The 24,842-nt window shown below is 37.6% G+C and overlaps 1 protein-coding gene across 6 annotated transcripts in view; it reads left to right on the top strand.

The window, feature by feature from the left end:
* Window positions 1–17,561, top strand: part of EPHA7 (EPH receptor A7) — a 166,791-nt gene extending 149,230 nt beyond the window's left edge. For 2 of the 6 annotated variants that reach the window (XM_038134119.1, XM_038134118.1), the window contains exons 16-17: window positions 74–229; window positions 13,769–17,561. In XM_038134119.1, the coding sequence (XP_037990047.1) occupies window positions 74–229; window positions 13,769–13,964 (352 nt within the window). In that variant the 3' untranslated portion in view covers window positions 13,965–17,561. Of the gene's footprint in view, window positions 1–73; window positions 230–1,408; window positions 3,534–13,768 lie in introns of those variants that run through there. The other 4 variants (XM_038134121.1, XM_038134120.1, XM_038134122.1 and 1 more) reach the window with 3 other exon arrangements.
* The last annotated feature ends 7,281 nt before the right edge of the window (window positions 17,562–24,842 follow it).

Genomic DNA, 24,842 nt, shown 5'->3' with positions numbered 1-24,842 from the left:
TCACCTTGCTAAATACTCCCTGATGTTTTACTCTCTTTGGAAACAACTTACTTTCCTTTTTCCTTCTCCATAGACCAATTAGCCCTCTTCTGGACCAGAACACTCCCGATTTTACCACTTTCTGCTCCGTAGGCGAATGGTTACAAGCTATTAAGATGGAAAGATATAAGGATAATTTCACAGCAGCAGGCTACAACTCTCTTGAATCAGTTGCCAGGATGACTATTGAGTAAGTTAGTACTGGGCATGTTTAACTTGCATTTAGGGAATTTCTAGGTACAACAATACATAATGTTCAACTCCAAAACTTTACTCTGAGTACAAACATTGTACTTGGGGGTCAAATCAGCCATTTTAGCAGCTGATGATGTTGTATTAGAACATCTCATGAAAGGGCAAATACCCTGCTACCTTTGTGTGGCATCACTTTTTTCCCTGCCTTTCAGACCAATTGAAATAACACGAAGGGACTAGAATTTGAGGGAGAATGTGGCCCCTTCCAAAGTATGTATGTATAGGAAAATAACCACTTTGCCTCCACCACCTGATTGGTACCTTTTTCCCAATGTGCTCTGGGAAGATGTGGAATTTTCTTCTAATTGGCTGGGGGCTGTCTGTGTCCTGCAAGACAGGACTTTGCATCAGGATAAGTCTGTAGAAGCAAAACAATTTTCTGAAGGCAAATACGGCCTGTATCAGTACTATCATCTTGAAACAGGTCTCCTTGTCACCCTGAAAACAACTTTCTTGTCCTGGTGGTTGCCAAGCACATGTAATTCCTCTTAGAGAGTGGTGGGTTTCTAAAAAAGTTTCTAACCCAATATTCTCAAGATTTCAACCCTATTCTTATCTGCCTGGTGTCACCAGGGGTCTCAGACTATAGCTTGGGAACTGTTGTCAGAGTCCACAAGCTTCTAGCATTAGTAGGGGAGGAGTTGAAACTGCTGCTCCTCATTCATTTGCATGATGGGTATGTGTCAATATGCAAAGGCATCTAGGCATCTCTTTGGAAACAGACTATGATCCCCAAAATCTTGTATTTATACATAACTTTGTCCTGAAAACCACCCGAAGTATTTTACAAGAGAAGTGTCTTTGTCTTCGGGTGTCCTTAAAAGACACACCATAAGATTATCAGATAAGATCACGTAAAATATACTGACCTCCTTCTCAGATGTGGAGACCCACACAGTGCAATTGCATGACACCTGTCATGTAATTGCACTTGTCGCTGAGAGGTTGAACAGTGCCTGTATGAAACTTCCCAGTACTGAGCTGAGGTTACGGCGTGGCTTCCGTGTCAGAACCCCGTAGTCCAAACTTCTGTGTAGCTTTGACTCACAGTTGAATACCATACAATAGCAGTCTAAGTTGAAAAATTAACAATGTACGCATTTATCTTCCCCAGGGATGTGATGAGTTTAGGGATCACGTTGGTTGGTCATCAAAAGAAAATCATGAGCAGCATTCAGACTATGAGAGCACAAATGCTACATTTACACGGCACTGGCATCCAAGTGTGATAGACATTTCTCCCTTATGAGGGAGGTGACAGACTGAGAGAACAGCACTGGCCTTCAGTATATATGAAGTGCTGCTAGAAGACACTTGATTTCCTGGGTCCTTCCTGCAGTGAATAGAAGAGCTACAAGAAGCACCTACAGACTTGAACTCCTAAGTGCCACCAGAATTTATGAAAAGGGAATTAGGATCCACCAGTGGTGGCAAGGAAAACAGCAATGACAATAAACAAAGTACTACCTGAATAAACATACAAACACCTTGAGCTCTCTAACCTCCTTTTTATCTAATAGACTTTTTAAATGTACATAAAAATTTTAAAAAGAATATATTTGTCAGATAAAATCATGATATTATTGTTGAATTCAACAAAATATTTTCCTTAAATCTGTGATTTCTGAATCTTTTTTTAATCATTTGTGTTTATTCTTCATAAAGACTTTCTTTTAGTATAATGTTTATATCTTTGGACCTTTTTAGTGCTAATTCAATGACACATTACTACACTGGGTACCTCTGAATTTGAGTTCCTAGAGATTTAAGAAGCATGACCAAGCAATGTATATCTATCCAAACTTTGGTATCCCTTTGTGCCATTTCCTTTTGTTAAGTCAACACCGTATTGACATGGCTAGCTAATTGGCAGGGAGTCAGGAAAATGCAAGTTGCCAAGAGCTCTGATATTTTTTAAAGAATTTTTTAAGGTTATACATATGCTATCTTTTAAAAGAAAATAAAAGAGAAAAAAAAAAAGTAAGAAAAAGAAAAGCAATAATGACCCCTAAGTAGTTCTAGGCACTTTTAGCAAATTGTTTGCAAGATGATTTTAATGGACTAGAGTTAAACTGAGATATATTCTAAGACGTAGATCTACAACTGTAAACCTGCTGAGACACAGCATTGAATGGACAAGTGATTGTAGGAGTGTCTCAGAGTATGGGTGCAGTTCTCCAGTGTTACCTAAACCATTTAATCTGAGCACATCACGTTTTTTTTCAGTACTCTGCATTAGCAAATCTAAGAGAAATAGCTGGTGTATATTTTCTATGAGTTTAAGCCGTATGCAGTCCAGCTGTCAGAATAAGGACATAGCTTTTATATGACAACTGTAGAGCATGAGACCAGGGGCAGTTCAGAATTTTCAATTTTTTTACAAGCTTTTGGTGCTCTGAATGAACATGCGTGTGCGTGGTCACACAGACGCAACAGTCATTCATCAGGAACAGAGATGCAAAGGTAGTTGCTCAACGGAATAACTTTTTACACCATTTTCTTAGTTATAAATTTTGTTTGATCAAAATATTTAATTACCATAAGCAATAATGAAGAGAGTATTTACAGGTATTGCAAGAATGTACATGAACCAGAGAGAAATGCTTAAAAAAAAAAAAAAATCTGAAAATTGTGAACTACCCCAGCAATGAAATGCTGTACTTCCAAAGAGAATTGGGCTGCTTCTATTGATTTTGATAGAGAAAGATCCCAGGGATCAGTCATAAATTGGTCTGGTTTGATAATGTGGGCATCCACACAAAAAAAATAAAAAACAAAAGAAAAACCTTGTAAATGTTCCTTTGTAAAACTTGTAAATTTTATTTATACTGTCTTGTTTTGTACACACATTTATGTGTAGTGAGCTCTGAATACATTGAAAATGCACTATATTTTTCTATTTTACTTGCAGAGCATCACAAACAAACATGTATATTCAGTGCTACATAATGTGTTTTCCCACATTTAGGACCAAAGATAGTTATCAAAAACTTAAATGCATCCTTTCCTCTCCCCCTCCTTTTTTCTCCCCCTTTTTAAATCACTGTACAGTGTTATATTTGTCATTTTATTTATTTGTTTCACTAGACAAATCAGTTTGGTTATACTAATTTTTTTGTCCCCACCCACCTTTGTTGAAGAAAATCTGTAAAAAGCTTTTAACTAACGTAATCCCGATACATAGACACTTCCATTTGTAATCTTTGTAATAGACTGTAAATATATTTTTGGAACTATAATGCAATGTGCATAAGGGTTATTTTTCAGTGTCCATATATGATTGTTTATACAATTCACAGCACTTTACAGTCATGCTGAGAAGCCTAATTTATTGCCTGGATTTGGGCAGAGTAAGAAAAAAATGGTGACTATTCTTATTTCGTATTAGATTGTCATTCAGTTGTAACGGAGTTATTTTCACGTATGCAGCTCAAGCTGGTTTTTTAACTATTAAAATTAATTTTCTAAAAAATCTGTAGGAGTAAGACGCAGAGTAGACTGCATGCCCAATATTGGAATTAGTCCACGCAAGCACTCGGCCAAGGCACTTCAAGTAGCCATTAGAACACAATTGAAAAATACACAATTAATAAACATCAGTTTTGTGTTACAACAAATGCTAAGTGCCTCACTACTGAGGTGAACATCTGTGGGCAGCTGGGCAGGGTGCTTGACAGTCTTGTTGCTGCTTTAGGCACCCACCTAGGAATTTAGGAGTCTTAAAGTTCAGACACCTGCTTCCTTATAAATCTCGGCTACTGTCTCTAAGGGCTTGGTCATCAAAGGTGTGATGCAGCAATGCTGGTATTGCTGAGAATCTAAAAACCCTAAATGCAAAAGAATTGAGGCCAGGCTTCACCTTTAGGACTTGTTTAATATGCTGAAGCACAGAGGCCTTGAAGCATGTGTGGTGATTTGGGCTCACACACGTACAAGTGAGGGCCCTAATGGTATTTCTTCCTTAATTTTCGTGGTTTGATTTAAGCCATCTTCTTTGAATAGTAAATATATTTTAGCATTCATCTATATACCTTGACTGCCTTAATGTTGCCACAGATTTTTACACATTTGAAAGTGGTAGAGTAGACCCAGAAAGCACAATCGCGATCAACCGCAATCAATCAGATAACTTATCTACATGTTCAGATCATTACTGCAATTTAGAGCACATGCATGTAAATGGATTTGTAACTGGTAGAGCAGCAAAATATTGACATCGGTTACAGTTCCCCAGGTTTCAGAAAACACAGTCCAGGGAAAGAAAAAAAAATGCCAGAGAAAGTTGATGCTCATGGGAGGAACTGAAGAATAAATTGGGTCACAGGGAGAATTAAAGGCTAAATGATGAAAAAAAAGAAAAATTCAGTTCTGGATTTATTTCAAAGAATTTGGACATTGTGCATTGCTAATGACAGATTATCAGGTTGTCAGTGAGACTCATATTTCTTGACTTTTTTCATCTGCAAGCATCTAGAAGAGAGATGCCTAAAAAAAGCAGGATGAATCTCCTTCTGGGAAATCTTATCTCCGTTAGATATTGAGGGAAGCCAGATGATTAGCTTAAATTATGGCGTCTAATATCTATATAGCTAAAGATAGGTAAAGTGATTCCTACCCTATCTGTCCTTGGCTGCTACAGTTTTCCTTGTAAGCCGAGTGTCATAGAAAGGCAGCTCCTCCACCACTCATGTATCCCAGAATGTATTTAAACTGGGCTTTATTACAGAGAGAGGTGATTTTTTATTATTAATATTATTATTATTCAGAGACTTGTAACAGGCCATCTAAATGCTTTTTGTATGTGGATATCAATTCTTGAATTTTTTTGTGATTGTTCTGAGGAAGACCCGCCTAGTAAATTACAGTTATTTAATATTTTAAATAATCAGAAATATTTGCTGACATACTGCTTTAGTCCAGAGGTTATGTGATCAGATATGATAGTTGCTGTTTGCAAAACCATGTTTATCTAAAGCCTTGTCATGTAAAATCTTCAGGAGGCAAAGATGCTTAAATGTATCTCAAATTGAATGTTGCCCTTAATATCTCAATAATTGAGCTCTGTCTGTATTACTTTCAATTTAAAATGAGTTTTTTTTATATTTGTTTAAGCTTGAATTATCTGGCAGCCACTGAGGGAGTTTGAAAAAGTGATTTTAAATTAAATTTGTTTTTCCACTAATAATAATATTCAATGAATAGTTTCCACTGTTTTGAATGTTACAAATCTATTGCTTTAATGTGGGGGATGAACGGGGTTTATTTTTGTTTTGTTGTTGGTATTTTTTTACATTTATTGGTTAGTAGTTGAAATAAAAAAAAAATAATAATTTGTCCTTAACTTTCTAAGTAATTCATATACAGCAATTTTGAGAGTGATTTAAATTCCGTGACTTTTGGGTTACTGCTGGGAGGGTGATCATGTCACTACAGCCATAATGCCAGGTGATACAGGAACACCCTGCCACAAGGGCAGGTTCAGCCAACATTCTGTTGCCCAGTAATGATGTGAAGCAGTTCACTGGCTGTGTGAAAGGAGTGAAGGGCAACTCAGACAAAAAATGGTCATTTCACCTTATAAAACTATGTTTGTGACATGTTAGAGCCAAAAAATCCTTAATTCATTGCTTCCCTGCATGTGGTTTAAAATTGATGCGTTCATGATATGCATTTGGTCTTTGGTGGATTTTGTTTGTTGGTTGGGCTGTTTCTCTTATTTGTTTTATTTTAAACAAGTGGCATTTGAGGTTCTCATGGAAGAGAACAAATTCCGTACAGAATGACAAGTGCTGTTTTAGAAAAGTGTAATACGAATTCTTGCCCAAGAGCCATTCTGGCAGCAGGTGCTGCAGGGATATTCAGAGAGTTGGTGCTATGATTTGCTGAGCACCTATCACAACAGGTTTTCTCCATCTTCAGGACCTGTTAGGATTGTACTTCTGATCAATTAACTGATATATGGACACAGGTGAATTTTTTCCCCGCTAGGTTGTAGTGGACCTACATTTGGTAGATTTGAGATTTCCGTGACTACACAAAAGCCTTAGTCTAAAAAGAACTTCTAGTAAAACAAGAAATCCTGGGCTGCCACCTATGTTTTTTCTTATATTCCCTTAAGGGTTTCAAATGTAGCCAACAATTAAACAGAGATCTTTACTGTTTGCATAGTGCAGCCCTCTATTTACTAGGAAATAGGCAGTTCTGCAATTAAAGTTCCTGAAAAAATGGATTGGGGAGGGAATACAACGATTTACAGGGGAAAAAAAAAAGAAAAACCTCACCTAACAAATGGCCTGTGAAACCCAAAGTGTAACAGGGCTCCCCATTTTTTGCAACACATTTCATATAGGTATTTGAAAAATATAAAGGATCAAGCCACAGGCATACAAACTGCAATATCCTGATGAAAGAGTTGTGACAGAATGCAAGCTAATTTTGTAAGAGTTTTTCCTCTGGATTTGGTTTTTTGAGACTTTTAAGTTACAATAATTGGCACATGCATTTAGAGCCAAATCTGTTGGGACAAAACAAAATGAGTAAAATTTGCATGTCTATAATATCCATGAAATTCTCAGAGCACTTTCAGGGTGGAAAAGGGTTAGGCAATTTGAAAGTGAAAGGAGTGATGTTGTTACGTCCAACAAGACTATGAAAGGTTAGAAATTATGGATGAAAACCCTCGCTTTGGTACATGGTGAGAAGTCAGAAGATGGGAGGGAGTGGAAAGAGAGCTGTGAAGTCATTCACAGTGTCTCAGTCTAAGTTGTAGGGATCCACAAGACATTTCTGGCAGGGGAGTTAAGGAGTGTGAAGATTTTTTAAGTAAAGAGACACTGTTAATATAATATACCTAATAATGTAGTGTAGAGTGGTTTCAGTACTCTGATTTTTCCTCAGGCCAGATTGGAATTTGTCAAAGAGACTAAATTGAGACAGATGGGAAAGCAACTGGTAATATACAACTCATTCAAGCAGACTTAAAATCGAGACATGAAAGGAGAATTTTACAATAAAAGCCTGAAAATAAGACATGAACTGTGATGGTATTTACTCTTAGATGATTCTAGACTAGCTCTCTTTAACTCTCATATAGTGATAGCAGATTTTAGCACTTATACCATACAAATTGGGTGAAATAAATGTCTAATTAAAATGACCAAAAAAGAACCACAAGTTAAAAAATAACTGATGTCTTGATAGATTATGAAAAAAGATGTGATACAGCCAGGCAAAACTTGTGTAGCCAGCCAAATGAATCTTGGACAAAGTAAGACATAATTCCTGGTGCCAGAAGAGCTAAATCAGGAATAGAAAATCTATTCATCCATAGACCAAGGCTTCTGCATTTGATTGAACAAAATAACCAGTTGTAGAGCTGTGCTGCTAATAATAATTAATAATAAAAAACTACAACATAGAGGTCCTCTGATGAATCATAACATGGCTAACAGTGAAAAACACAAACAGTGCTTTGAGCCATAGCTGTGCCCAAAGACAAATGTGTGCTACTGGTATTAGAGTTCCATGACTCTGAGTATGTAAAGTCATTTGTAAATTGGAGGCATTATAGCCCCAAGCCCATAACTAAAGCCTTCCTCTTTTTCTGTGCCAAAACAAAACAGAAGGAGTGATGAGAGTCTGTAGGATCAAACAAGTGCAATAGAAATTACCTTGTGATTATATTGCCTAGAGATGTAGAGTCTCTCTCACTGGTGATATTCAAGAACCATCTGGATGCAATCCTGTTCAGTGTGGTCCAGGATGACCCTGCTTGAGCAGTGAGGTTGGACCATATGACCCACTGTGGTCCCTTCCAACCTGACCCATTCTGTGATTCTGTGACTACTTCCTTATAATTATTAAGAAAACCATGAATTTACATTAAGGAACAAACTTCCTGATCCAAAGATACTGTCTCACTGAGAAGAAAAATCATCCATTATTTTTACTTAAACATTCAAACCTGGCTTGCAAGAGGTTAGACTGAATGATAGATAGATAGATGGATAGATAGATAGACAGACAGACAGACAGACAATGTGTCCACATTGATCCCTCTCATTTCATGTCTGTAGAAACATTACTCAGGCAATTTCTTGACTGTTCTTCAACCTCTGTTACTATGCCAACTTCCACTGTCTTCCTGAAGGGCTGCATGTCCATTTTAACATATCTGCTGTAAAATGTTTTAATTTCCTTTTCTCGGGGACAAACAGCCTGTGCCAAGAACATGTGTAGCTTAGCGGCAAGAAGGTGCAGGAATCTCAGATTTGTTCTCTCCAGCATGTTCTTTTCAGTCATAGTTATAAATTAAATGTGTTATTCCCCTGGTCTTTCACATAGAACATTGCATGAGAAATCTGATTTGCCTGGAAGAAACTTAGTAAAATCACTAGATACCTCCTGAAGACCACTCAAAAATGGCATTTTTTAAGTGATTGGGTGATTAGGATTTTGTTCAGAAAGTGAAAGAGTTGCAGGGCTCTTGCCCCCAGGCCATTTAATTCCAGGTCTCTCTCCTGATTTGTTTACTGGAGGAGCCCGTAAGTCATCCCTTATATTAATCTATACAAAATAGAAGTGTCTCCTTTGCCACTAGACAATATTTGTACCCTCATGGGCTGCCGGAGAAAAAGGCAGGGCTAGATTAAAATCCAGGCCAATATGCCTACCTGAAGAAATTGGGCCAGCAAGGCACTGAGAGGTATTCCTAATGAGGATTCTACTTTAATATTACTAGGCCTTAACCACTTAGTGCTGTGGAGAAATGATTCATTGCTGTTGTGGAGGGAAAAGCTGCTCTTTACCACATAGGTTCCCTACACTTCAGTTCATCCACTGCCAATAGCAGGAATGGAGGCAGGGAAGGAGAATAAAAAATAGCTTTCAGGCATTTCTTTGTAGTGCTCTTTTCAAGAGAAATAATTGTCTCAATGCCTACATTACCTAAATTTGTGCAAGAGGTGAATCCTCTTTTATGCCTTTTACTTGCTGGCAAAAGCATCCCAATTATGCTGTGTGCTCTTTGTTGCAAGTCTCAGCCACAAGCTGCCTCCTATCCCATGAAACTGCTTTCCTAACAGTAGGATGACTTCCAGGCAGTACCTTTCTTGCAGTACTTACTTGAGTGTCGCAACACCAGATTCCCTCTGCAGTTGTCCATGTTTGTTGCCTTGTGCAGAGCTGCCGTTGAGGGATATTTTCTCATCCATGAGGTAGGAAGATATTTGTAGCACTATGCTCTACTTCAGTTTCTCCCCAGCTGGCATCAGCCATTAACACTTACCTAGCAGCACCCATGCTTCCCTGCAGGGTAAGCAGAAGATGATCACGAGGAAGGAATATTTACTATACAGCAACAACAAAAGCAATGTCTATCTACAACCAACAAACTATGAGTCAGGGAGACCAGTCTTAAGTGCAGAAGTCATTAGTGTTGGTCAAAACAAATCAAAACAAACAAGAAAAAAAAGTGCGTTTACAGTGGAGGGAATTGTTGAATACAGAAGAGCAGAATGTCAGGCTCACATGGAATGTCCAGTTAACACCAGCGTTACAAACTAATGGAGTGTATTGAAAATAATGTCAAAATCTTTCTGTTGGCAGTGCAATCTAAGGGGGAGCTGAATGGCAGGAAAAAAAAAAAACCACCTGGTGAAGGGATTATGTCAGAGAAGCAGGAGAAAAGAGTTACCTTTTGTGATTTTACACTCCTCACAATGAATGGGGGGAAAATCTCTTCACATTTATCTGTACTGTTATAAAAATTTCTTATGGATTTTATGACATTAATTGCTGGATTGTTGAAAATCGTGTATGAAAACTAATGCTTGACCTGTGTCATCTGCTTTGAATTATTTGCTGAAAAAGCAAGAAGATATACCTTAGAAATATTACCTGCTTTCATTATAGCAAAGTATCTAAATAATTATTGAAAAGGGAAGAAAAGTCTGCACTAAGTAAGCATTTAAAATAGCTAATACCATTTTTACACTTGTGTCTTTTTAATAGGATTAAGAAGCTGAATTTGCAAAGGAATCGCAAAGCTGAATTTATCTTTTTTTGTAACATCAGATGCTGTCAAGTTATTTAAATTTAAGACTGCATATATATATTACATATATATTAAGAATACATATATTATATATAATATATATACACATACAGAATATATATATATATATATATACATACACATGGAAGCCAGTTATCTTAGCAAAGACTAATGTATGTGCAAATGTCATTGAAGTATTGCAGCATACTTTTTCAAAACAATATATTATATTTGGCAGTGCTTAGACCTAAGTTCTATTGTTTTGCTGCTATTATTTTTAATTTAAAGCACCTTTTGGTGACAGAAGTCCTTGTTAGCTAAAGTCAGTGAGCATTAGTAAGCAAATGAATATGATGTAAATTGGTACAAGCTGTTTGCTTCAAGTAGGAAGAAATCTCACAGAGATGACATCCAGCTGTTACTGGGCTCACTCTCTCTCCTTTTTTAATGTAAATGCCGGAACAAGACAACAGACTGACTTTGCTCATGTATATTGATAGCTGAATCATGGCTATCCATGGTTCAGGATGTTGATGGACAGACATGTAATACCTGTTTGGCATCCTTATGGATAAGGCTCACCTTATTTTCCTGTGATTTGACGGGTGGCCTACTTTTCTAAAACTTGTGGAAATGCTACATATCTCTTGGGTGAGAAAGGCATAGAAAGACTAAGATTGACTCTACACTACTGGGCTGTGGGAAGGGATTACAAAAAGGCCAACATGATATTTTTAACCTCTAAAAAGGGTTGGTGTGGGGAAGGAGAGACTTATGTATTGGTATTCATATGTTACCAGACACATTGAGCTGCAGCTGCTTGCCTGGGAAAAGGTTGGTTAGGATAAGGCTAGTTGAAAATTACCTCTGAAGTCACTTCTGGTACTGTACCATCCCTTCCCTCCTGATGCACCTTTCCTTTTCAGTAATCCCCTCCTTCTCCTCTGAAAGTCTTGTTTATGACACTTCTCTGGGACTGGTTTTTTGAGTAAAATGGAGATTTTTCTTGGAAGACACTGAGTGGCCTTCTTTTCCTGGAAGAGCTGGTATCTCAGTCTGCAGGCACCACACTTTGTCATATCATTATGACACTGCTCAATTATTAGATAAAGTGCATGTGATCTCTTTGATCCTTCTTTACATGTATCTCCTGTTGAAAGGATGAATTTAGAGATCTAATTTCAGAGAAGGTTAGGGGCTGTGAATCCTTGACACATCCTGATTTAGAGTTGGGATACATGATAGCTTACCCAGGGCACTCAGACAGCTAACTCTCATGGGGTTTCCTTTATGTGGAAGTTACAGAGTGGGTAGTAACTTTTGCATGTTTTCTCTCATTATTGATTTTCGATATGGCCTTGGCATGTACCAGAGACTGGATAATTAAGTGCTAAATCCAGCCATGGAGATGTAGCAACCAAGAACTGAAGCCCTATCCTCACTTCAGAGGCTTTATCTACCCTCTCTGACTGGCCTTCAGTTTCCTGAAACTGTTTTGGGTTTCCATCTCTTTCCAGGGAGGTAGACTGTCTAATTCAAATCTGGAATTATATGGGACAGCATGGCAGCTAGAAACGAACCATTATGATAATGAGTAGCTGGGTCCTAGTGATGCTAGGAAATTATCTCATTGATTTGCCATATGTTGCACAGGGATCCTAATCTCCCATTTGTTGATGTTTCATTCTTGTTTTATTCATGCTATTCTTGCACCTGGGCTCTGCTCTGGTGAAACTGTTACTTGGGCAGTGAGAACTACTGGCAGCCCAGAGTGAAGCTGTGCCACAGTCCAGGGTGGTCCTGTACCCTATTTCATTAATCTCTTGATCTGGAGACCTTAGTTTTGATGCTACCCAAAAAATATCAGGAGAGAGAGAGCCAATAAAAATATAACTTGAGGTTTTAAATACCTATGCATCAAAGTGACATTTTTGACTACCATTTACGTTTAGCTTTGAATAAATTCACATGTCAATCATTTTTACTAATTCAAAGGCTTACTTGTCTTCAAAATACTAAAAGGACCTATCAGAGTAAAAAAGTTCTTCCGTTTTGAAAAGATTTCTCCTCAGAGTGCCTTTTTGATGAATTCTTTTCTCATGCATTCCATGCATTACTAGGGCTTCAAAGGGCAGGTGCAAAAAAATCTAATAGAAATGAGGTTTAGCTTAGTTAATACCTTCCATTTATGTAAAATTAGTCCCTAGGACACTTCATTGAGACAGAAGAAAACTTTCTGTCCCTCCATCAGATGGCTTCCTCTAGCTCTTCTTTTTGTTTGTTATGCCTCAGATACTATGGCTATTAATAATACCAGATCCTCTTCTCAGTTTATCATAAAACATCATGTTCCCATTATTTCCACTTTGGTGACAGAGATGTATGGCATGCAATGATGTGTTAATATCACTCTTCTCTTGAATGAGTCTCTTCCCTTTGATTCACACTGTTAAATAATATAATCCATGTGCTAGAATTACAGATACTACTTTGGAAGCAGCTATAAGTATATTGGTTGGTATAGTAGGGGGACATTCCTCTGCTAGTTTATTTTTCTTTAATACTAGTGTTACATTGGCTTGTCTCAATGTCTATAACAAATTTCTTTTCTCCCAGGAATTTTCAAATAATTTAGTTAAGAGATTACTAGCCATATGTAAAATAATTTCCATTCAGTCTTGGCCTACATCCATTAGTGCTAGAGCTATATTGTTTAGAGATTTCATATGACTAGTCTGTCACTAAATGTACAGAAATATCCACAACTTATTCTTTCCTTTTCTTTTTCCAGATCTGGGTTTGTTTTGTTTGGGCTTTTTAAGCAGCACAAGTAACATAAACATTGTCTTCAGTTGCCTAATATCATATAATGACTGAGATGAGTCAGGTGAAATGTTTTATAAGATTCTTCAGCCATACTAAGAGCTTCTGATAATACTGGGCTAAGGGACAGTCTGCTTATATTAGCTTACATGCTAGAGTCTATCTACCTTGTGTATGCTCTTTTTAATTAGGCAAAGTTAAATTGAACATACCCATTCCACCCTTGTCCTGCTTCTCTGTTTCAAACAGTTATTTACATCTTCTCCCAGTACTTGATTTTATTCCCTACCCCCACCTGAAAAACTGCACCTCATTCATTTATTTCCTTTGTTTCCAGTACTGAAATTGTCAAGTATAACCCTGTGGTTCATTGGGATCCAATCTGAAACACAACTACATTTCCTTCATGTTAGAGGCGTTTGCTTGAGAATTTTTGAGTTTATTGATGTTTACCTACTCAGTCAATGAGAATTTTTTGTCAAATAGTGGTGTATACATGGCAATAAAATGATAGTGTAATTTGCCTCTATTACTTCCTGATATCAGGATTCTGCTGCACTGCAAATTTCATATCTGTTGTTATTATTTGTTTGACAGAATCAAAAACATGCCAGGTGCTTTGCAAAACAGAGAACAAGAAAAATCCCTTTCCAGAAGAGATGACAGCCTGAATAGAAATGGCATAATGGCAGGAGACAAAGGAAGCAGAAAGGGGAAGCAAAACAAGAGTTATAACCATAAAATCATGAGATTGGTTTGGAGGCACAGTGAACGCTATGAGGCATTTTTTTAAAGGACTGTAGTTGGGATTAGAGAATGGAAATGTAGAAAAGCAGCATGGAAAGGAATGGAGAAGAAGGGAGGAACAGACTGGCAACAGGAGGAAGAGTAAACAGAGGTGTATGGGAGAGGCCAGAACACACATCTGACAAACTGAGGATTATGACTAATGACAAGGATGAAAGACCACATCTGAAGAGCATGATGATTTCAGGAGGATGGCGAAGCAGGACATGTCGATGCTGCTAGGGAGAGAAGAGCCAGCAAAGATGCCCTGGAAGCCTGCCCTGGAAGCTCCTCACGCTAACATAACCCTGCTTCCCCATCTTCTTTCTAGCTCCCCTCTTATACATAAAATATGTATATAGAAGAGCAAAGGAGAAGGAGAAGCAGCTAAATAAACTTTTCCAAAGATCCTGCTGGGGAAGAAATTTAAGCTGCGATGATACAGATTTACTCCTACTGATACTGCTCGTGGTAGCAAAAGGCAGAGAGCATTCTGTTAGTCGTACTCCTTCAGATGAATCTATGTGAGTCTTTGCCTCTGCTTACAAATAGGCCTTGTTGAGAAATATTCAGCAAAATTACAACACTCCAGCCAATCTGGGACATTTTAAAATGTCCTTTCATTCTAGAACAGAAAGAAATTATACTACTCACACTAAAATGGGAACAGGAAAGAAAAATATTTTAACAGTTGCTTTTTTTTTTTAATGCTGAAAATAATCATTTCAGTATTACAGAAAAATATAAAGGGGATTTTGCTTGTTGTGGAAAAATAAAACATATTATAACTTTTCATGAAATTTCTGATAAAATTGGGAATTATTTTAATTATGCAGGACTGGTTTTTCTGTTGTGGGGTTTTTTTGTTTTTTTTTTTTTTTTTTTGGAGAATTGGTATTTTTAGAAGAAAACAGGAAAATTGCCATGTTCGGTCTGTCAGACATTTTAAAATACCCTGTTTTCCAAGGTAAGAATTCTTCAGGAGTAAGAAAGCTGAAAAGTGGCCAGTCTAATCTCTTCCTCACTTCCTTCTCCTCTGCTTCTGTGATCAGACATGTCTAATGATTAGTCTGCAAAAAGCAAAGCCAGTTTCTATGCCTCCCTGAGAAAAGGCATTTTGCCAACTACTTTAAGAATTTTTAAATGGATCTACTTACAGGAAGTCGCTTTTTTTGCTGCAGACTATGTGTCCACTTAAATCCTTCTCAAAGCTCTTCCATTTTGTCTGGAAAGGTTTATCAGAAAGCATGCTGGAAAGGCTCAGACCTTTCTGTCTCCAGTGAAACTGTTTCTGAACATAGTTATAGCTTAGCGGATGAACTGGTATGACAGTTGAGAGACTACTGCTGTTAATGAAGTAGTCTATTACCTTGGCATATATAGACACTTTTCACTTGGTACTTCTGACTGCAAAGTATTGCTGTTTAGGCTATTGTAAGTACTTGCGCATTATATTTTTTGGTAAGTTTTAGAGGACAGAACTGGGTAAATTTTTCATCTCCTTCAGGGTAACACAGCTTTTCATGAGTCTTTCATCTTGAATGTATACTAGAGTGATATCAAGTTGGTTGTTGTGACACCTTATCAATGTTATGCCCATTTTTAGTTTCTTCTGGCAGTGGAATGATTTGTCTCGTGGAGACAATGGCCTTGTTTAAAAATGATGACTCTGGATAAAATTAAAATAATTTGTTTGAGTGAGGAGGAGGCAACTGAAAGTCATAGCTGAAATATTACCAAAAATCCTTAACTGGTTGGATTTGTCCATCATTTGCTTGAAGATTTTGGTAAATGGTGCTTTATTGGGTTCCCAAATGCCAGCAATGGCCAAGCATTTTCTTTTAATTTTCTTCAATTTGGATTTTGCTTAAGTTAATTAAGCTTTTGTCATCTCAGGGTACCATTTTAGCAATGAGGTTACAAGACCTTCTCTGTCAATGTAAAAAATTTGGCTACTTAAGAACATATGAGGTATAGAGAGTAAACTCAATGCTCAGCAGTGCTTGAAGAGTGATTCCCACCTCAGTAATTTCTCTCCACTGTTTTTGGAATAATACTGGATTAAAATCCTATAGTCATGGTGTCAATTTACCAAAATCTTCTCTGCTTAAATTATTCTTCAATTAAATGTAGCTCAAAGTTTTATAACAATCCACCTATCATTAAAAACATGGGATTGCAAAGTAGTGTCATAATATCACCCCATAATATAGATTTTTTGCATATAACTTTTACATATTTGAAAGAACTCCATTAACTCAGTTGCATACAACTTTTTTGCAATAAGAGGCACAACAAAAAGCAATATCAAAACACAGGTAATATTTCTACTAATTTTATTTAGCCAAGCTCCAGATTTTGCATAATTTTGCCACTGCTTCTGGCATGATAGTAGATATGGAGGTTATCCATACCTGCCTAACTTTTGGTGCTGAGAGAGGATTCAGCTGTGTGGCACCTTACAACCCTCTGATACCAAAAAAAAAATAATAAAACAAAAATTCCAGTGGGAAATGTGGCATAACCTCTGGGAAATGCAGTTTTGACCTACCTTCTGGGTTCAGACACTGAACTGGATGCATGATTTGGGAAGGGATTTAGTACCAGCTACCTCAGTAGCCACAAGGTGGTACAGGAAAAAGATTGAAAAAAAACCAAACTACTGTAATGTATCCTGAGACTGAAGGACAGCATGGTTATTTAGCCTATATATTAATTTCTAGCCTTGCCTATATTTCTCCTCACAATCCTTCCCTGATATTGTGTGTCAGCTCTTTCAAGAAGACACTTGGTTGTGCATAAAGTAGGAATAGCTGCACTGACTCAAGCCACGAGCCCACACAGCCGTGTGTACCTGGCTGTGTGCCTTGGTGGGATTACAGTCTTGTTATAAGGCCTCCACTGATCCCTGCAGATCAGGGAAACCTTCAGCTGTTCACTTCCAGACATCTTCAGGGCTCTATGTCCAATATGTACAGTTCAAATACTTCCCAAATCAGGGCAGTGCACTATGATGAGTAGTCTGAATTTGTCCTATATTCTGTGAATTTACTTCTTTCTTCTGTCAATCTTCTCTCTCTGTCTTGCCCTTCTTTCTCCTGAAGTAGAATGACCAGGGCTGCATGAATTATTCAAAATAAGAGTGTATGATGTATTTATACAGTGATATAGCGATACAGTGTATTTATACTGTGATATATATATATATATGTTTTCTATTTTGTTTACAGTTTCTTTCTTAATCATCCAAATATCCTGTTTCATATTTTTACTTGATACTGAGTGCTTGACTTGATGTTTTCAGAGAGATGTCTGATGTTAATTCCTTATTTTTTTCTTCTCAAGCAATAGTTAATTTGTAGTCCCTGCCTGTGTGTAAACAGTTAGACTTATTTACCCCTTGTTCAGTTCTTTCTGTTTTATCAGATTTCATCACTCCTTCATGGCCAAGGGCATTGAAAATTGTGAAATCATTTTACAGTTCTTTCCAAGCAGTTCCTTACTGATTTAACGTACAAAAAACATTTTGTATCAAACTTTCTCATCTGACAGTTCTTAGATATCACATTTCCCTTTACTACTAATAAAAGTACTTTTGCTTAAATCCTTTGTTTTATTTCATGCTTCAGTCCAGGAATCTTTGCAAACATTTAAGTGCCCAATTTCTGTAATTCACTTATATGTTTTTAAGGTTGGGGGAGGGAGGACTTCAAACTATTGTCATTTGTGTTTTATTAACTGGAAAGATTAAAAATAGATTTTAGACCTTCTTATTGCCTCCTGGTTCTGACAGAGTGGTTATACAACCTTCAGAGTGAAAAATTGCTAAGGGCTAGATCCATAAACTGCATCTAGGAATGCCTTTAGCCTCTTAGATCTCCTGTCTCCTTGCAAAAGCTGTAACCCAGATTAGTTACATCCCTCTACACTAGAAGAGAAGACCTGGGTGTTAAGCAATAACCTCCACCAACTCTTTCATACTGAGCAGGGAACAGTCTGAGTGAACAGAAGAAATACCCAGATGGGTTAAATTAAACCAGGGAATGGCATACTGACATTGGTATATTTTTCAACACTGCCCTACTCGTGGGACTGTAAGGTGCTGTGAGGTAAGACTTTCAGCATCTCTCCCACAACAGCTGTTTCTCTTGTTGATCCCACTATTTCTTGCAGTGAGCTCTAGAACCAAACTGCAATGCTGAGGTCACAATCCTTGTTTCTCTCTTGCACAGTAAATGTTGAACTTTCAGGGTTAGGCAACAACTGAGTAGACTTTGGGGAACTGCCCTGTCAGCATGAGCACTCAAAGCTGTATTTAGCCACTTCTGTTTAAGTGCAAGTGTAAGATGGGGTCTAAGTTACAGCACCAGTGAAAGCAGTGACAAGAATTTGAATCCCAGCTTTGCATACTTGTTAAACATGCTTGTCAGAAAGGACTCACTTTATAAAATCCATATACAACCTTCACTCAAATGGCATTCTTGCAATCCTCCAAAACCTGTGCTTGGTCTACACAAGTGTTGAGCTGTGACCCATGTTACCATGTGAATACTGACAGTATGTAAATGTAGACAGGTGAGTAGACCCTATGAGTTATAAGTATTCATAACATACCAAAAATCTTAGATAGTGGGGAAAAGGAGTGAGCAACATAAGTGAACCATGACTGACATTTAGTGTTTCTCAAGCTGAATTGTATGCTGAATATTGGAGAGAAAGAACTGGGAGCATATTTATTTGTTTATTTAATGTTTTAGAAACATCTGCACTTGCCAGTATTAAAAAAAAAAAAAAAAAAAAAACCTACAAAAAACCCAAACCAAACAACCAAAAAAAAATCAAACAGAAAACCCCCACACCACAGTTACGTACTGTGCTTATTTTTCTGTAGTTATAAAAATAATTCTATCAAAACATATAGCTACACTAATCTGGTCAGTGACAAAAGTGAACCAGCTGCCATAGGATGTTTGGGATGACGAATTTCCATCTGTTCCATTACATCTTAGATGTCTGTAAATACTTGTCTGAACCAGTAGAACTTTGAGAACTAATAAGACAAAAATTAAGATACTGCAAACTATAAAATCAATCTGCCTTGTGATTTTTTAAAAAAGAACTTGCTCTAAATGACTGCTATCTTTATTTCTGTAATCTATATCTATGCATCTATATTAATACAAGCTTCTGTCATCTATATCTATGTATCAATATTAATACAGGCTAGTTCACACATTTGAAATTATTTTCTTTCTCAGTTTGTTAGATTTATATGTTGGCACAGTCTCTCCAGTGCTTCAGCATTTTTTGTTTTGCTGATATTAACATGAATGGCTTTGACTTTTTAATTGATAGTTATTAATTGAGTAATGATGTCAATAAAATAAAAGACAATGAACAGAAATTTGGGATTAGGGTAAAATTCATAACACATCCCAGCTCAACCTGTCCTTCCTGGTGTGTACTGGGCAGGCTCAACACTTTTTGTATGTAATGCCAAAATGGCACAGGAAGTAGATTTTTATGCACTGACACCAAATAACAGTAAAGCTCTTTCTAGGCTTCATATACTTAGAGACATGAAGGAACTCCTAGAAGGCTCTGTTTTTAAATTTGTCCAAAAACATCTAAATGACAAATTTGCATTCACACCAGATCCTAGAAAAATTCCCCTTCCTTGTTCGCAGCCCATGTCACCAGCACTTTCTAGCTCTTTTCTTACACGACTGAAGACTTCATTGGTTGCTGGTTGCAGGCTTACTCATGAAAAATGTCTTTTTAGTTTTGTTTTGACTGTAAACTACACTTACATTATTGAAAGACCTGTTTCAATCTTTTTTCTACTCCAAAACCCAGATTTAGGAAGTGATAAATGATTGATTGATTCTTCAGAAAAAAAAAAATCATCTACTTCTCTTAAAGAAAAAACATTTCCTCTAACATACCTTTGCTCTAAGATTTCCAAACATTTGGGATCTCAATTTGAAGCCATTTATGAGACTCTAACTTTTTTGAAAGTACTGATTTCCAAACCTCTGAAATACCATAATTCTCAATTTATTATAAGCTAAAGAAGCATAAAAAAGCATCTTTAAAGTAAAAGGAAAAGCCTTAGTTAGTGAATTTTCTTTGACATTTTAGGACATTGATTTATATAATGCTCGAGTTCTCTCTTTCTTATAAATGTATACACATATGTTTGCACTTTCATAGAAAAGAATCATAGAATGAGAGCCATTTAGTTTGGAAAAGGGTTAGATTGAGTCTAACCCTTAACCTAGTACTGCCAAGTCACCACTAGATTATATCCTTAAGCACCACATCAACACAACTTTTAATACCTCCAGGGACAACGACTCCACCATTTCCCTTTTCAAATGCTTGAGAACCTTTTCCATGAAGAAATTTTTCCCAGTACCCAAACTAAACCTTCTCTGGCACAACTAGAAGCCATTTCATCTTGTCCTACCAGGAGTTACCCAGGAGAAGAGATCAGCCTCCTGTCACTACAACCTTTTTTCAGGTAGTTGTAGAGAACAATAAGGTCCCCATGAGCCTCCTTTTCCCCAGGCTAAACAGCAGCTCCCTCAGCTGCTCCTCATTAGAATTGTTCTCTCAACTTGATCAGCTTTGTTGCCTTATTCTGGATGCACTTCAGCTCCTCAGTGTACTTGTGGTCAGGCACCCAGAACTGGACACAGTACTCAATGTGTCACCACACAAGTGACAGGGGCAGGGGGACAATCACTGCTGGCCACATGACTTTTGATAAAAGCCAGGATGCCATTGGCCTTCTTGGTCACCTGGGCACACATCTGGCTCATGATCAGCTGGCTGGTGACCAACTCCCTTCTGTCCTTTTCCGCTGGGCGCTTTGCCTGACACTCTGCCCAGCCTGTAGTGCTGCATGGGTTTGTTGTGACTGAAATGCAGGACTCAGAACTTTGCCTTGTTGAACCTCATACAGCTGGCCTTGCCCAACTGATCCACTCTGCCCAGATCCCTCTGTAGACTCTTCCTGCCCAACTTTGTGTGATTTTCAAAGTGACTGATGGTGCACTCAATTTCCTCATTGAGATCATTGATAAAGATTAAACAGAACTGACCCAAACACGGAGCCCCAGGGAATGTCACTAGTAACTGTCCACCAATGGAATTTAACTCCATTCACCACCACTTTCTGGGCCAGCCATCCAGGCAAGTTTTACACTGTAAACACCTTCCATACCATGAGCGGCCAGTTGCCCCAAGAGAATCCTGTGGGAAATTGTGTCAGAGGCCTTGCTAAAGTCCCAGTAGATACCATCTGCAGACTTTTCCTCACCCACTACACTGATCACCCTGTCATAGAAATCAGCTTGGTCAAGGTAGACCTGCCTTTCCTAAACCCCTGCTGGCTGGGCCTGATCCAGAATTTGTTAATCTGCAGTCAGACTCACATGCCGAGCCAGGAGTGTTGAAAACTGATAGAAAATGTCTTAGTGAACTCTTCTAGTATCTCCCCTGTACCCTCAGGTGAATCCCATGCAGGCCCTGTAACCCTTGTGTTCACCAAGTGGTGTAGCAGGACACTGAAAATTTCCCCATGTATTATAGGGGATGCATTCTGTTCCCCATCCCTTTCTCAGAGGTCTAGTTACCCCCCAGTGTCTTAAAAATTACTCATGTTATTATTAAAGACTGAGGCGCTACCTCTGACTTTTCCTCATTTTTTACTATATTGCTCCTTGCATCCATTAAAGGATGGAAATTCTCTACAGCCTCCTTTTTGTTGCTGTTGTGTTTATAGAAACGTTTTATATTATCTTTTATGGCAGTAGCTAGATTAAGTTCTAGTTGGGCTTCAGCCCTTCAAGTTTTCCTCCTGCAGAACCTCATGACATCCTTGTAGTCTTCCTGAATGGCCTGCACCTTCTTCTAAAGGACATAAACTCTCTTTCTTCCCTGACTTCCACTCAAAGCTCTCTGTTAAGCCAGGATGGTCTTCTTCGTCACCTCCAAAACTTATGGCAGGTGGCAGAAGCCTGCTCCTGTACTTTTAAGATTTCCTTCTTAAAGCACATCCAGCCTTTCTGGATTTCTTTCTCCTTCAGGACTGCCTCCCAAGGGACTTTGTCAGCCAGGCTCCTAAGAAGGCCAAAGTCTGCCCTCCAGAAGGCCAAGCTCTGCTGATGCCACCCCTTACTTCTCCAAGAATTGCAAACTTAATTATTTCATGATGGCTGTGCCCAAGAAGCCTTCTGACCATCACATCACCCTAAAGTCCTTCTCTGTTCACAAAAAACAGGTCCAACAGAGCCCTTTTTGGCTCCCGCAGATATTGTGCCAGGAAAATATCTTCCACACGCTCCAGTAAACTCCTAGACCATCTTCTCTTTTGTTTTGTATTTCCAGCAGAGATCTGGTAAATTTATGTTCCTCATGAGAACAAAAGCCATGTGAGACTTCTCTTAGCTGCTGGTAGATTATTTCATCCACCTCTTCATCCTAGCCGGATGGTTTCTAAGAGATTCTCATGACATATTCCTTGCTGGTCTTTCTTCCAATCCTCACTTGTAAAAAGTCAACCCTAACATCACCATCATTTAATTCTAGGCAATCAAAACATTCCCATCCTTGTCTACCCCTTCTGAAGGGTTTTTTGCCATCCATTGCAGCACTCTAGCTGTGTGGGTCTTCCCACCATATTTCTGTGATGGCAATTATGTCATAGTTTTCCTGCTGAACCATGGCTTCCAGGTCCTGTTTGTTGCTCATGCTGCATGCATTGGTGTAGATGAATAGCCAGGGAAGTCTCTCAATGTTAATATTACAAATGAACTTTAAACCAGTGGACAGCCATTCTAATCAAAGCTGAAGTATCAAGGAAAACAAATTGAGATGGTCAGTTTGGAGGCAGGTTTTTCTAATAAATACAAGGAGTTTGTTATATGCATGATTAAATATTTCAGCTAAATGAAACTTAGAAAATGCATTGTTGTCAACCATAATTAATACCAATTTGGACAGGAATATTTCAAACACTACTGTAGTAGGTCTTGGTTGCTAGAACCAGGAGAAATTTCTTTGGGCAGTTCAAGATATATAGTTTTCTTACTATAAATTTCTTATTATTTGTATTGTCAAGACTTTGCCAATTACTTAGTAAAAAATATATGGAGCACATTCTTTCTGAAAACTTCATATTTTAATGTTTTCTAATGTATGTCTAAAACACAACTTATAGGTTTGGCTTCTAACTTATAGAAAAAGTAGGCAAGGCTCACTCAATAAGATAAGTGCAGGCTTTTGTAGATGATTCAAATTAAGTTCAAAGTTAGTTGAACATAGTAATATTATTCATCTCAGCCAAATAAAAATGTAGAAATTGTCACATTAGTCTATTCAGAATTATATTTTATCTGTACAGGTATGAAAACTGTACATTCATTTTGATGGTGAATAAAAAAAATGAAATATTTGGGTATTTGTGTAGTCACAATTTAATTATCACCAGAGCTGTCCATAATTTCTTATGTACAACTAGGCAAAATTCTTGGGTGAAAGCTTAAAAGCCTAAGTTTACTTGAAATATTATCTATCTACCCATAGGTGCACACAGTATTCAAGTACACATTCACAAACAGATGTAGAGAAGCCTATCAAAAGGACTTGTCTTTGTTTCTTTTCTCAGAAACTAGAGATATGTTAAGAATAAAATAATTTAAGCAAAGCTTTGCCTTTGTGCAATATCTGAATCAAAATTTCACAGAAACCTTCCTGTGTATAAAGATGTAATTTTATGAAATCCAACAAAAACAAACACTGAGAGATGTAATCTGCATTCTTACTTGCCCTTTTTGTGTCCATTTCTTGCTTTTATTTTTGGTGATGGTGCTATTTTCCACCTCTTCACTTCCATGCTTCTGGAGAAGGTTAACAGAACTAATGATTAACAGCATTCCCACAAGGGACCTAAGAAATAACCTCAAAATTATACAATGTGGGCATTAAAGTAATTAAATAGTCCCACTGTCACCCTCAAAAATAGCAGGGACTAGTTTTACCACTTCCTTCCCTCCAGACTTCTCTCATATGCATTTTATAGTGAAGTATTTCCTTGGAAAAAAAAAAAAACAACAATGCACAAGTTCTGAAACTTTTTTTTTTATAATTACCAGATGGAATGGAGTTGGTGAGGTGAATGTAACCGGGATTTAAAAATATCAAGTGCCATTAGGTGACGTTAAATGTAATGAAATCTCAAGGTCAACTTAATTTCCTGCATCTCCTTATCTCTTTGACACATAGTACTGTATCTCAGTAGCTGCCACCAACAGCTACCATCAGTGTGCTTGACTAATTGGTAATCAGTCATGTCACTTGGTGTGATCTCATCCAGTCTGACTATTGAACCTGAGTGCAACAACAAAAAAGGAAATGGAAAACTCTTCGCAGCTATGTGTTTAGCCCACGTATTTTCAGCAGCACTATACGCCTGCAGTTCAAGCTTTCATTATACTATGTTAATAGGCATGTTTGGATTTGATGGTTTTGGGAGGAATTCATATAGGAATAGTCTGTAGGACTAAAACCCATGGCATTTAACTACCAACCAAATAACCCCATCAAATGCTGAAAGATAAGATTTCGTAGCAGCTCAACAGCATTAAGACAGGGAAAAAAATTTTTAAAAAATTCCTACTCGCATATTCTTTCTCATCATTAACCATTTCAGCGTGGAGTGTAGCCAACGTAGCTGAATGGGATGTGATCCAGCAAAGTGCTTAAGTACACCTAGAATATAAGGGCAAGAATATCCCGTCAAAGTTACTATATGATGACCCACATGATTAAAATTGCACAGAATTTTAGGTGGGTGTTTTTCTGGATTAGGGTCTAAGGA

Source organism: Motacilla alba, chromosome 3 (assembly GCF_015832195.1).
Source record: "Motacilla alba alba isolate MOTALB_02 chromosome 3, Motacilla_alba_V1.0_pri, whole genome shotgun sequence".
Taxonomy (NCBI): Eukaryota; Metazoa; Chordata; class Aves; order Passeriformes; family Motacillidae; genus Motacilla; species Motacilla alba.
This window is presented reverse-complemented; position numbering and strand designations above follow the sequence as displayed.